This window comes from Stenella coeruleoalba (assembly GCF_951394435.1).
Source record: "Stenella coeruleoalba genome assembly, chromosome: 1".
Lineage (NCBI taxonomy): Eukaryota > Metazoa > Chordata > Mammalia > Artiodactyla > Delphinidae > Stenella > Stenella coeruleoalba.
Window position 1 is genome coordinate 108,915,290 of NC_137169.1, and position 14,028 is coordinate 108,929,317.

Here is a 14,028-nt window from a genome sequence, read left to right on the forward strand (position 1 = left end):
CAGGTAGAAGAGGCCCGCTGCTGGGGGAGGCAAGTGCGAAGGCTGGGCGCAGAAGGCCCGTCACAGGAGCCCCAGCAGAAGGCAGATACCCCAGAGCCTTCGAGCCTGTTCCTTGCTCCCTCACAAAGGCCAAAAGGGCACCTGGGAGGAAACAGGCCCTTCGGGGAGGCGGGGTGGTGGGAGTGGGCCGGTATCCTGTGCCCCCAGGGCCATGAAGCAGCGTTTGCCCCAGAGCCCAATCAAGGCCCAGGGCGGATGTGCAGAGAGGGCTGGGGCCAGTCGTGGGGCGAGGGGGTGAGGCGCCCCTTCCTCTGGTGTCTCCAGGCCTGTGAAGGAAGGAAACGTGGGTGAAGCTGTGGAGAAGATGGCAGCTGAGGCAGGTCCCAGGCCCTGGGTGAGGAGAGGGAGCTGGGGCGGCTGAGGAAGGCAGGTCATCAGAAAGGCCTCCGTCCAAACTGAACCATCCGGCCCCCCAGCCATTCGACAAGGGGCAGGGATGGAGGAGACGGGAGGGAGGGGCGAATGACACAAGAAACCAAAGGATATTAGGAAGGAAATACTCAAACAGCCCGTGAGGGAAGGAACATGGAAGATAACGGAGACAGGGACTAGAGGAGGAGGGGCAAAGAAATGAGACAACAAACAGGCAGGCAGAGGTGACTCAGAGAAAGGAGGAGGGTGCAGTGTCGGGACAGACACCTGGAAAAAGAGCAAGGGGGCATCCGCAAAAGGGCGGCAGAGCAGGCCAGGGTGGAACCAGGGCTGGACTTAGGGCTGGAGTCTAGTGGGGGCGAGCGAGACCCCCCAGCCCCTAGGGGGCGCTCTCATTCCTTTTTGGAAAGGAACAAAGAAAGCGAGAGAGAAATGCACGGAACACAGACCACAGTCACCAACCACTGTTGACCAAGCACATCCCGCGAGCTGCCCCCGGCCCTGACTCTGGGCTGGGGGGCGCTTCCCTCCGCGGACCCCTCCCCAAATAACAAACAATCGGCTCCAAAGACAACACGCTCGTTCCATGCAACTTACAGGGGCCCGGAGCAGGGGTCCGGGGATGGGGGCTTCGGCCGACAATGGACACGGGCCCTGGGCTGGGGGGCCCCCAGGGTGGGAGGAGTTAAGCAGCCAGGATTGGGGGGAAAGGGGGAAAAACAGAAAATGTGGGTATTGTTCTTGGGTTGTTTTTTTTTCAGGGGTTTGGTCCAAAGGAGATTAAACAACACAAAAGTAATGAAAGCTCACAGCTCTGTGGCCATGAGGTTGGCGGCTGGCGGGCAGTGGGGAGGAGGGGACCTGTTAGGTGAAATTCACAGGCAGTCCAGCATTCCAGCTGCCTCCACCTGAACCAAAGCTGCTCCCCAGAGCCCTGACACTCGGACTCCCCCCAGTCTGTTCTGTGTACTCTCCCCTGTCCCGTGGGTCTGCTGCCACATGAGGGAAATCACCTGGGGTCCAGGGCACCGGGACCTGATGTCCCCACTTCTCAGGACAACAGATATTCTAGGAGCCAGTGATTCTAGGACCCTCCAGTACCCTAAACCAGCCCCCTATTCCCCAAACCCTACTCCCCTAATTCTACTCCAACCTAAAGGAAAACCAGAAAAAGAGACACACAAGACACATGGACACTGACCAGACAAACGAGACCAGATATTGGGGAGGTTCTAGGGAGTGGACACAGACATATACAGACCTGGCTCTCTCTGGGGTCACAGTGTGAGTGTGTGTGCACACGTGCACGCGTGTGTGTGTGCGTGTGTGTATGTGTGAGAGAGAGCGAGAGAGAGAAAGTGAAAGAGAGACTTGGGTGATTGAAAAACAGCTGAGGAAGCTGCTGCAGATCCCTGCCTCCAGTGCCCAGAGTCAGGGGTGGGCATCCCTGAGGGTGGTGGGAAAGGGGGGTGGGGCAGTCCAAGTGAGGGCCCTGGCTGCCATGTGAAGGGGCTGGAGAGGTCACAGGACGGGAGCGGGACCCACCTGGGGCCCTCAGTAGGGCCGGTTGGCATCCTTAGGCCGCTTTAGCTGGACTTTGAGGCGCTTCATGCCAATCTGGAAACCGTTCATGGCCTGGATGGCAGCCTGGGCACTGGCCGGATTGTCGAAACTCACAAAGCCTGAGGTGAGAGGGGCATAAGGCCTGGCCCAGCGCCAACCCCCCCGCCCCCCCTGCCCTGCCCCACTGTCCTGTGCTTAGGCCGAGGCCTGCTCTTTGCTTTCCCGTCACCACCCTACTTCCTCCAGGTCTCCCAAATGCCCGGAAAACTGCCCAGCACACAGGAGGCTTTCGGTAAGTAGTTGTTGGTTGACAGGCTGAGTGAATGAGTCCAGTCCAGCCTCTCACACACCCTGGGACATTCCTTTCAGCATTCTTTGAGGGGCGGCAGCCCCTTCCTTGGCCTGGGTAGCTCAGAACCTGCCTTTTGAAACCTCCACTCCGGACCCTAAATGACTTCTGAAGCCCAGAGGACAAGCACGTCCCCTCTCTCCCCTGAAGCAGGCTTTCAAAGAGTGAGGGCAGCTAAACCCTGCTCCCTAAGCCTTCCTTTTGACAACTGAACTTCCCCAGTTCCCGAGCCTCTTCCAATCCTCACAGAGCATGGATCTGACCAGTTCTTAAGGAGAAAAGATGTGGTTTTCTGGAGGAAGAGATGGGCCTGGGCAGCAGCTGGTATGGGATGTCAGGAGTGTAAAAACTGGTCCTTTCAGACTCTTGGACAATCTGGATTTCAACTACTGGGTCCATTGCAACCATAAGTGCCTGCAAATGCATCAGATCTTGACCTCATCTGGAGTTTGGCCAAAATGTGCTATATTTTATCTTTTAGATCATCATATTCTTACCAAAACACTTGCTCTGATTGGTGGCCCGGTCAACAAAGACTTTGGCTGAGATGACGTGGCCAAAGGGGACAAACATCTGGAGGATCTCTGAGTCAGTGAACTCCTGGGGCAGGTGGTAGATGAAGATGTTGCAGCCATCAGGGCCTGGGTGGCAGTGGAGACAGAAGGAAGAGCTCAGTGACTGGGAGACAGAGTCAAGGTGCAGGGGGCCGGGGAAGGCAGCCCCCAACATGTGGGCCAGGGCGCCAGCCACCTCACCTGCCCCCCTCCCCCCAGTTTCATCCCCACACATGGGGCCAGAGCTGGCCTTGGAGCCCACGGCAAGGGCACCACAGCCCTGAAGGCTCTTGGCTGGGACTCCCCGCCCAGGCCGCACCTTCCCGTTGCTGCTGCTGCTGCTGCTGCTGCTGCTGCTGCTGCTGCTGCTGGGGGGGAGGCGGAGGCTGCTGGGCCACCAGGGCGGGAGGCTGTGGGAACGCGGGCGCCACCAGGCTGTAGGCTGCCGGGTAGGCTGCTGCGGGGGGAGGACAGAGAGAGCTAATGGGGTTCCTGAGAGGCCCCTGCCCCACCTGGCCCTCCCAGCCACCCCAGTCCCCCTCTCCCTCGCCCAGGCCGATGGAGTGGACAGGGCCGAGAGGTGTCAGAGGGGGAGCTGCCTCAGACCGTGCCCGTAAAGGCGTGTCCTCACAGGTATGGCCTGCTGGGAAGTCTGACGGGGTGGCTGGCAGACAGCACGAAGCCCAGGCCCAACTTCTGGGCCTCTTTTGCTCTTACCAACCCTTCCACCCAGGCTGGGGCCTGCGCTGGGGCTCCTCACCTGTATAGTGCTGCATCCCCGCGTAGGCCTGCTGCAGGGGGTCCACGGGGGCCGCGGGGCTCTGGGCTGGGGAGAGCAGCACTGACCGTGAGGGTGGGGCTGGGATGCTGCTGGGAGCCCCACCAGTGCCTCTTGGAGCAGAGGTCAGGCAGGTGGGGAGGAGAGCCTCATGGGAGAGCATGGGATGTGAAATGAGAGGGTGGAAATGCACAGAGCCGTAGGGAGAGGGGAGAGCCTGGCGTTAGCAAGACTTGAGTCTGTGACTGGCTGTGCAACCCTGGACGAACTCACTTTGCCTCTCTGTGCCTCAGCTTCCCTGGCTGAGACCAGGAAGGAACATCCCTGCCCAGGGTGACAGAGCAGGAAAAAGCGCCGTTATCACCCCACAGCCTGGAGAGGGAAGGTGTGTCATGCCTGCCGGCAGTGAGAGCGATAGCTGGGGCGGTTGCTGGGGAGAGGGGTGGGTAGGCAGAGAACCCCACCTGGGTAGGGGTGAACCCCGTTGGGATACAGAGCATCAGGGGCAGGCTGCCCAGTGGGCTGGGTGGGCACCGGGCTGTAGCCGTTGACGCCCAGGGCAGCAGGGATTGCAGAGACGGGCGTGGCAGCGATGGCAGGAGGGGTGCTGGTTCCTGGGGAAGAGAAAGCGGCAGAGACAGAACAGAGAAGCAGACACACACATACACACAAATGCAGAGAAGCAGTCAACAAGTCTGAGGGCAGAGGGGAGGAAGCAGGCTACTCTCTGACCCCTGAACCCCTCCCAGCCCCCATGGCTTCCCTGAGTGATGCCCTGTGCCCCCCTCCCCACGTGGTAGCTCCCCTGACCTGCCCCACTCACACCCAGCCCAGCCCTGCCTTACCTGAGGATGGGGTGATGGGGGTGGCGATGAGGCCATTGGCATTGATGGCGGCCATGTGCTGCATCTGCACGGCAGCCATGGTGGCCATGGGGCTGAGGTAGGCACTGTGAGCCGCTACCAGGGCCGCCTGCTGCTGCATCAGCTGGGGACAGGGGAAGAGAGGAGAGTGGGGCCAGCCCCCCTGCACCCTGGCCTGGCTCCCCTCCCAACCCTGGTCCTGGGCATTGGTGGTGGGGGCGGGGGGGGCAGGACGCTGGAGAGCGTGGGGATGGGCCCGGCCCAGCACGGGGAGGAGGGGTTGGGGGGCGTGAGGGCAGGGCGGGGGGCGGCGGGCAGTGCTCACGGCCTGGGTGTAGGCGCTGTAGGCTCCGAACTGGAGGGCGATGGGGCTGAACATGCCCAGCTGGGTGGCCACCTGCTGCATTCGGCGGAGACCTCGCTCCTTCTCCGTGTCAGCAAACTTCACCACCAGGCTGGACGAGGCACCCTGGGCACCGGCCCCCCATGTGGTCAGAGGGACAGAGTCGGGGTCTTTCTTCCCCAGAGCCCTCACGACCTGGCCTCAGTTCCACCACGCGTGGCTTGGCCTCTTTGGGAGGGCAGCCATCATTGTGCCTATGTCAAAGCGGGGAGACTTTCATCCCACCCTCCCCCTGTGCCAGACTGTGCAAGAGACTAAAAAACGTAGAGGAATGTGCTGGGAAAGGGAAAGTGCTCCCAGAATGCAAAGGGCAGTCCTGGCTTCTCCATGAAGATTCTGAGCCGGAAATCCTCCCCAGGGTGGATGAAGCCACAGCAAACGTTTAACCTCAAGCTCGTCTTGCCTGGTAGCTACCCCACCCCCTTACCTCACCCCATGTTCCCACATCCCAGTCCTCACGGTGTGCTCAGGGATGCAGCCTCAAAGTTTCATACCAGCCTATGCCAAATAAAAACCAGCCTGGAACATTTGCAAGGACTGTTGTGGAATCCTAGGGTCTGGAACGCAGTTCTCTATCTGATGCTGCCTAGGTCCCTGCTAAGTGTTTGCCCAGCCTCTGCTGGAGAACCTCAAGTTATAGGAAGCTCACCTCCTTGGGAGCTAGCTAGTTCCTTCTGAGAGGCTTGTTCTGCTGGGGGAGCCCTCTGCGAGATCAGTCAGCTGACCCACTGCTAATGTGTGGGGCAGCAGGATGAATGTGCAGAGGGCACACGGGGCCTCTAAGCAAGTGTCCCGATGCCCAGCCAGTGAGGCGGGGTGGGGGGGAGGGGGGGATGCGATATGGGAAGGAAGGAGAAGAGGTGAGAGGTGACCAGGGCTGAGGGCTGGAGGAGGCAGGAGAGGAGGGGCTGGGAGATGTTATTGGAAAGGGGAAGCTGTCCCTAAGAGGTTTGATTCTTCTGCCAGAAAATTCTTTTTGAATAATAGTCATTCAATAATAGGCAGTCCATTCTGGATAGTAAAGACCCTATCCAACACGGACTGCGCCCTCTGAGCCAGGGTCTGGCGTGGGCCCAGCCAGGCTGGAAGAGGCCTGAGGGCTGGGGCAACGGGACTCACCGGCAGGGTCCGGCTGCTGTGAAGGGTGTTGATGGCGGCCTGGGCCTCGGCGTGAGTCTGGAACTTCACGAAGGCGCAGCCTGGAGAGTTCAAGAGGGAGGAGGAAGGGGTGAGTGCCCACCCTTGAGGGCCCCGACAGTCCCCATAGCCCACGGAACCAGTGGGGGAGGGGCAGGAAGGCGGAATGCCCGGCGGGGAAGGGGTATCTGTGGGCTACCTTTGCTGGTGCCGTCTGGGCCCCGGAGCACAGTGCACTCGTCTATGGTCCCGAAAGGCTCGAACATCTTCCGGACGTCCTCATCTGTCTGCTGCTTCCCTAGCATCCCCACAAAGAGCTTCCGGTCTTCTGGCGGGTAGGGCACAGGAGGAGGGGCAGGTTCAGGGCCTCCAGGCTGCTTTCCCAGCCCTGCTCCAGCTTGGGACAGGCAGAGAGACCCCTCCCCTTCGCCTTCAGCTCTTCCCTGGAACTCCCCTCACCCCTGACCGATGGCTCTAGGGCGTGAAAGAAGGGGTGGTTGGGGGATGGGCTGCAGATACATAGACTGTGCATACCAGTTCTGAAGGACTGACTTGCACTCCACTCTGGGCCTCAGTCTTGCCGTCTCTGCAATGGGCTGGATCACATCCCCTCTGGCCACCCTGACTCCTATGCCCATCTTGACTGGGAACCCTTCAGAATTCTCAGACTTTCTTCCTCAGAAAGCCTGCCCCTCAGCTACTCCAAGTCCTAGGCCTGCGGATTGAGGGAGAAGGATTGAGTCCCAAGGTACAGAACCTACCTCCTCGGCTCTCGCTGTCGGCTGGCTTGACCTGGATCGGCCTGTTCATCTAAAGGAAAGAAGAGAAAGCAACTGCTGGGGACCTCCTCTGACCACCCCAGGAGGCCTCCCCAGGCCAGGACCTGTGGAGAGGCTAGAGGGAGTAAGCCCCAGGCCCAGCCCTCTAAAGTGCTGATGGGAAGGGAGGGATGGGGATTAATCTTGTTTAGGATTGGACCTGAGGGGATTAGAGGTAGTGGAAGGAGAGGATGTAGAGGAGGATGCTCCTGGGGCACGACTCTAAGCTCAGGTAGGGCCCCAGATGATTTGGCCGGGGAGAGGTGCTGCCCTCCTTAGGGGGAGAGTGGGGCTGCCCATAGGACCCGGGTCCTGAGTTAGAGCCCAACTAAGGGCTGTTCAGCAAAAGCTGCCTCAGTTCTACAAAGTAGGAGCAACAGAGGCCACCCCCTCAAGCAGCCCCAAAGAAGACTCTAGACTGAGGGAAACCCCACAGATGCCCCGACTTCCTTCTGACCCCTAGAGGTGTGTTTGCCTCTCTTTCTGCCCCCCTACACCCCTTGACCCCTGGGGGAAGGCACTCGGGCAGCACAAAGGGAGCAGATGCCCAGTCTCCGTGGCAACGGGAGAATGCGCGCCATGGCAACCGCCCACTCAGCCTGATTTATCCGTCCCCGTCGCCCAGGCGACCATGGTGACGTCATCACTTGTGCTGCTCCACACACCCGGAGAAGGAGTGGGGAGGGGGGGTGGGAACAGGGTATGCTGGGGGTGGAGGATTTGGTGGGGGCTGGGAGGTGGGGGAGGGGCCCAGGAGAGCTTCCTGATTCTGGAGGGAGGCGCTGAGCAGGCCCTGCAGGGGCCATACTGTCCAAGCTCCTGCCTTCCTCCTCCAGATCAAATCCTTGATGTCTCACCGCCAAGACAGCTCTAAAGGAGGAAATGCTGTCCTGTGCTCTTTCGCGATTCTCCGGGTACCCGGAAGTCCTCCTGAGCTCTACCCTCTCCCTACTCCTGCAGCATCTCCCTTTGTTCAGCCTCCAGTGGAAATGCAGACAGTTCCCCACTCCATGTTCCTGTCTGGTAAGAGGACTTGGGAATGACTCCCGCAGGTTGATTTCCTTAACCAGTGTGGGGAGCATCTTAGGAACTGGAGAGGGAGGAAAGGACTCAGTATTTCACATCTGAAAATATTTTGCTGTTGAAGGCTTTGACCGCTGGGGCCACACCTGGCCACCCCACTCATCTGATGGTGGGGCAGCCTTAGTTCTAGTGACCAAAAAAATAAGTAAACAGAAGAAAACATTCATCCAAATTCTGAGGGTGGGGCCAAAGTTACCCTCAGGAAAGGCACTGGACTTCGAGGACTGGCTCTGCCACTCACTGGCTGGGTGACCCTGGACAAGTCATTTCTCTCCTCTAGGCCTCAGCTTCCTCATCTGTAAAATGGGCTGGATCAGGCGATCTAGAGTCAGGTTCCCCTCAGCTCTAGTATTCTAGCCTTGAGGTCTTGTGTGTCAGCACTTAACACAGAGAAGTGCAGAAATGATAGTTGCCCCTGCCCCTTCTCACACTGCACCCTGTTCCCAGGTGTCACGCCATGCTAGTCAGTCTGGCTGGACTCTGCAGGTGAGGTATTTCCAACCCGGATCAAATCTAGGCCCCGCCTCAACCACTACTTCCTCCCTGTCCACCCCTCCCCCCCAATCTCTGGATCTGAGAGCAGCTGGGGGTGGGGGTGGGGGTGGTGGAGGGGGAACAGTCACACAAATCCTCCGGCCAATCTGCCCCAGCTTTATCCTCCACCAATCTGGGATTATCCCATCGGAGGTTCAATCTCCTCAGGAGCGCGTGTGAGTTTGTGTGTGTGAGTTTGTGTGTGTGTAGCAAGGGGTGGGGGCCAGACACTCAGGACTCTTGGTCCTTCACTCCCCTTCTCTCCCGTACTCCAGTCAAAGCCATCAGGAAGTCCTCTTACAGGCAGGTCAGCAGCCAGCCCCCCAGCTCCCACTACAGGAGAGGTAGGATTGGAGTCACAGCTTCGAGGAATTCTTATGCTCGGCACTAACCCCTTCCCAACAGGCCCCTGGGGATTTGTTGCTCTAGCTGGGGATGGGGAACCTGGGATCCAGGGAGAAAGGATGGTGTTCCCTCCCTGCAAGGCTCCCAGGCACAAAAATAGCATATCAATAAGTATCCACAGCTGACATGGATTCGCACAAACACACACACAAGTGCGCAGACCACAGCACAGACCACGTTGACGGAAGGCTCTCCCCACTCCCTCACAGACAGACTCCTCCCTCAGTGGCCCCCAGTGCCCCGTTCCCAGCCTCTCCTCCTTGGCCTGGCACTTCCTGTGGGAAGCTCGGCCTTTGTTAGCTCAGCTCGGGCACACCTGCCTCCTCCCCTGAGTCCAGCTGGGCCCTGTTTACCGGGCAACCTGGCGCCGGGCGCCTCTCTTCCCTAGCTACCACCCGTCAGGTGATAAGCCCTCCCCAGGGCCTCCCAAAGAAGAAGGGGCTATTTATACTCCTACCAAGTATCCCTGAGGCCCCTACCAACATGGTCACTTGTAAGTAAGTCCCTCTCACCAATAGCTAAGACTCCACTTCCAAGAAGAGCTCCCCATGCCCATAGATCTAATTTTCCTGAGGGCACAGGCCTGATGCCCTGCCACTCCCGACTCCAGACTTGCGCCCGGTGTCCCAGACCACACACAGGTCCTCTCCATGGAGCCAGAATCCACCTGCCCAACGGCAAGATGACGGGGAGGACCCATGTCCCCAGAGTGGGATTTTGGCCCAAGTAGAGGGGGAAGCGCAGGCCAGACAGGGGTCCTTCCCACCACCACCTCCAGGAGGTCACACCCTGCTCCTAGGAAGAATCCAGGGACCTGTGACAGAGCCTCTCCTGGGAACTCTTAGGGGAGAGAGAAGGAAATGCGGTTCCATGGCCATAGGCCCAGCTCCCATTCTTTCTCTCTGCAGCCTGAAGCGTCACTCAAATATGGTGGCATCTTCCGGATTCTGAGCTGACAAAGATGGGGAGAAAGGAGAGCGGGTAAATGCCCCCATTAGAGAAAGAACCTGCAGTCTGAGGGCACGGAGATTAGACAGTAGGAGGAACTTCCCAACACAGTTGTGCAAGAGCTGGCACGCTGGACACACACACACACACACACACACACACACACACACACACACTCAATGACTGTCTGAGGGGAAACACTGCTGCCAGAAAGGCAGGTGGCTGAGGAAAGATCTGGGGGCACAAAGGGTCAGGCAGAGCTTGGTTATAGACATCTGCTCCCCCAAACCCCCAGCACGGGGGGCCCCTTGGAGGATAGAACCCCTCATTTCCTACTAAAGCCTCTGTCAGGTGCCTCTGGATTCTGTCCCCTGGGGCAAGGGCCAAAGTGGAGGACTCAACCTCACCTGGGAGCTTGGGGCAAGGCTCGACAATTATTAACTGGGGCTCCCTTCTCACTCGCCTCCCACCCTGGGTCTTATTACCTCAGGAAGAGGAGGCAGCGCCTTTCCACACCCAGGGCGTAGCCCTGCCTGAGCCACACAGGCAGCTGGAGGGGGACAGAGCCAGGGCAGAAGCCCCCAGCTGGCACAGATGGCCCTGGGGCTCCTGTGCACCCGGCGCCGTCTCTCTCACCCATGTCCCCACTCCAGTACCCCTGCTTTCTACCTTCTCCCTTGTCCCTCTCTGGTTTCCGCAGGGGCTCTGAGAGATAGGAGACAACAGAAAAAGACAGAGAAACGGCAATGGAAATGAAAACTGCTGATTTGTGGGGGGCCTCCCCAGAGGAAAGAGAGAGGAGAGTTGTGAGGTCATGTGATGGGAACAGGGCTTCATGTGCCCAAACACACACACACACACACACACACACACACACACACGCTGCTTAGAGCCCGAGCCTGCTCACACATACACAGGTCCTTAACTCTGTGGGCGATGGCTGTTCTGGGCTACCTTGCCCCCGACTGGATAAGATAGTGGGGTGAAGGTGGGGAGCTGGCAGCAGATCTGCTTTCCTATAGTGGTATTTAGGGTTGAGGGCCACAGAGGGTCACAGAGCCATGGAGGGGGTGAAGTTGGGAGTGGTGGAGACAGTTCTAATTTTCCTAGATCCCCCCCGCCGCCCTTCCCATCTGTTTTGTCTATTTCTCTCCCAGGAAGAGCTAGAGGATCGGGCTCCATCTCCATTCCCACACGAGGGAAGGAGAAGATGTGACAGGTGTGTCTCCAGCACTCAGACTGTGTTTAGCAAATGTTGGCTGGAGGGAAGGGTGGAGTTAGCTCTCAAGAGGTACTTTCCAGGGAAGACAACAGAAGCCGATAGATACAGAAAGGGAACGGCACATCCTTTCCCCACAGGATGGGTAACTGGGGGGCAGTCTGAGATTCTTTATTCCTGTCCGTGCCAGCCCAGGCCTGGGATGAGCTGCAAGGCTGCCTGGGAAGAAGACAAAGAGCTCTGACCTTGCAGGAGGGAGGCCACGTCAGAGGCACCCCCTGCCTCCCTGGGCACACTTGGTGGGGTCAGGCCTGATCTTCCACACTGATGGCTGCCCCTGCCCTTGTCTGCTGCCCGCAGCCCCCCTCCACAGGGCTTACTCCCAGCCCAGGCCCACCAGGCCCTGACCACCCTGATTCCCTGTGGCACTGTTCCCGCGGCTTTTCCTGGGAGACGCGAGGTGAGCCTGTTCGACCTCAGAAGTCAGCACAGAGATGCCAGGCGGGCAGGCACCAGCTGCCCATCTCGGGCCGCAGGCACCCCTCCCCCATTTCACAGGCAGATTTCCTCCCCAGAGCCAGAAAGAGTGCCTGAATGCCTCCTGCTCACTCGGCCCTGCACTTGGTGTCCAAAGTCTTCTCCCCATGCCTCCCAACCAGCTAAGTCCCTCCTCTAAGTGCTGCCCCAGGGGCAGGTTGGGAAGTGGGGAAAGGGCTACCTCTGCTCTTTGCAAGGGTTATATCTACTCTGCTCATCGCTGTTTTCCTTCTCTCTTGGTGAGAAGAAATGCATGCATCTTCAGCAAGGAGGCGGGGTGCTACAAGGAGGCAGGGGCTTCCCGGTGATGAGAGGAGGTGGAAAATACACTCAGTGTCTTGGGAAGGTGGTGCCCCTTCTAAGGCCCTTCTCAGCCCCCTGGCCTTGAAAAGGCCGGGACTCACCCCTGGAAGCGTCTTCTGTTCGTGCAGGGCGCTCTGGGCCTTCAGGGCTGAATCGCGGGCACAGTATGTCAGGAAGGCACATCCTGAGGAGGGGCAGGGGCAGAGAGACCGGGTCGGGGGTAAGTCCCCGGTCTCCCCTCCCTAAAAGGCCCCCTACCCCCCACGAAACTGAGGACTGGGAAGCTTGTCCCTTCTTGCCACCTTCTGCCTGCTGGGGTGGGGAGGTGTCTGAGAGGGGGTGCACATTCGTCCCTGGAGTCTCTGGGCTGATGAGCACAGGGCAGAGACCCCGAGACCAGGAGGCTTACATGGTGGGGTGATGGAAGAGGGAGAACGCCTGGGCTGTGGGAGCTGGGGCTTTGTGTGGGGGGAGGAGAAGGGGCATGTGATCTCCAGACAAGTACGTGTGGTGTGGTTTTCTCTCTTCCTTAGCTGGTCTCCTTTCCCCTTTCTCCTTTGCCTCCACCTCCCTCCATCTTGGTCATCATCAGCCCTCTCCTCTCCCATTTTCTCTATTTCCTCCTCTCTCTCCAGCTCCATGGGAGGCAGGTGGAGGGTGGAGAGCTGACTAGAGAAGGAAAGGGAAGAGTGGGGAGCCGGAGTCCCTGGGCCGGTGGAGGGGGAGGCAGCGTGGCCCCTCTGACTCCCAGTGTCTGGGGCTCTCCAAGGCCTGACCCCAGGCCTGACCCTGCTTAGCTGCACAGCCCTTTGGCCTGAGGCACATCCTCTTTCACCCCCAGCTCCCTTAACTTTCGAGTCCCTACGCTTCCCAGATCTTTACCAATCTGTGTCCTACACTGTTTCCCAGGTCCCCCTCTTTAGTTCTGGGGCTGCCCTGCCCACTCCACGAACATCCACTCTTTCCAGGTTGAGCACCTGACCCTGTGTCCCGACCCCCATCCCAATAGTATCTGAGGCTACTAAGACTCTCAGTCTTGTGCGTGCTGCCCCCCTCCACACACACACCCCTGCCCAGCTCCTTATCTTTCAAACCAGCTCTCTCGTTCCTCCATCCTTCCTTGAGTTCATCCACATCATCCCCCTCAACTTTGGGGTCCACATCTTTGCAGCCACCTGGACAACTCTTCCCCCAGAGAGGCTCTCCTTGGTCCTCCACCTGAGGTCCCCTGGTCACCCTAGCTGAGTTCTCTTCTAGCTCCTCCATCCACACTCCCCAGCCCATGAACTCTTTTCCTTCCAGATCAGCCTTCTCCAGCCACTCCATCCCTCCAACCTGGCTTCCCCACCTCCTCCCAGCCTCCCAACCTCCCAGCCCACTCCCTGAAGCCTCTCCAGCCTGGCCTGACCCCTCACCCTTGTGCAGCCCGGTGTACTTGTCCTTGATGACAGTCAGCTCGAAGATCCGACCAAACTGTTCGAAGATGGGTTTCAGGTCCTTTTCCTCCAGATGCCTCGGTATCTGCCCCACAAACAGCTTGATGGCATCCGGTTCCTTCATTGGGGCGGCCCAGGAGAAGGGGCCGAGGGGAGCAGGGAGAGGCCCGAAGGCCAGGGGGAGCTGCCCAGCAAGGAGGCAAGTGGCTGGGGCTGGCTTTCCCTTTGGCCTCAACCACAGTGCTGAGCGGAGGGGCCGCTCTTCACACAAAGGAGGCCCAGGGAGTTGAGGGCTCGGGGTCAGGGGTCTAGGCAGACACTGTCATGCCACCAGGGGGCATAGCCCAAGCAAACGATCTCCCTCCCAGAGATCTGGCAGATATCCCAGGATGGGGGGCAGTGTGGCCAAGACCTGGAGGGTTAGGGTGGTAGCAGGGGCGCTGGGAACTAGGAGTTGAGATTAGAGCTGGAGGTGGAGGAAAGGGCCTGAGGAGGGTGATGGGGTTGCAGGCTGAGGGGTTAGGGTCCTGGTATGGTTGCCAGCAGCGTTGGGGGGGGGCACTCCTGATGTGGGGCAGGTGGAGCTCTCGTTGGCTTCCCTGGGAGGACACCTCCCCTGTGGCTGATCCTTCTGCTGGGTCCGAAGATCCCTGATGCCAGATGCTT

The 14,028-nt window shown here is 59.2% G+C and overlaps 1 protein-coding gene across 5 annotated transcripts; it reads right to left on the reverse strand.

Annotated features, from left to right (window-relative positions):
* Positions 1 to 1,986: 1,986 nt before the first annotated feature.
* On the reverse strand, positions 1,987 to 13,525 carry CELF3 (CUGBP Elav-like family member 3; the record flags this gene model as incomplete). Of its 5 annotated transcripts, none has more annotated exons than XM_079926639.1 (12): positions 13,342 to 13,525; positions 12,028 to 12,110; positions 6,841 to 6,889; positions 6,279 to 6,404; positions 6,062 to 6,141; positions 4,865 to 5,008; positions 4,522 to 4,663; positions 4,141 to 4,290; positions 3,659 to 3,724; positions 3,218 to 3,355; positions 2,842 to 2,985; positions 1,987 to 2,114 (listed from the first exon to the last, which is right to left on the reverse strand). In XM_079926639.1, the coding sequence occupies exons 1-12, from the start codon at positions 13,484 to 13,486 to the stop codon at positions 1,987 to 1,989; spliced, it is 1,395 nt and encodes a 464-aa protein (XP_079782765.1). In that variant the 5' UTR covers positions 13,487 to 13,525. The 5 variants fall into 5 exon arrangements, with proteins under 5 accessions (XP_079782765.1, XP_079782764.1, XP_079782763.1 ...); XM_079926638.1 differs by having other exon boundaries at positions 3,218 to 3,352; positions 6,279 to 6,407; XM_079926637.1 differs by having other exon boundaries at positions 6,279 to 6,407.
* Positions 13,526 to 14,028: the final 503 nt, after the last annotated feature.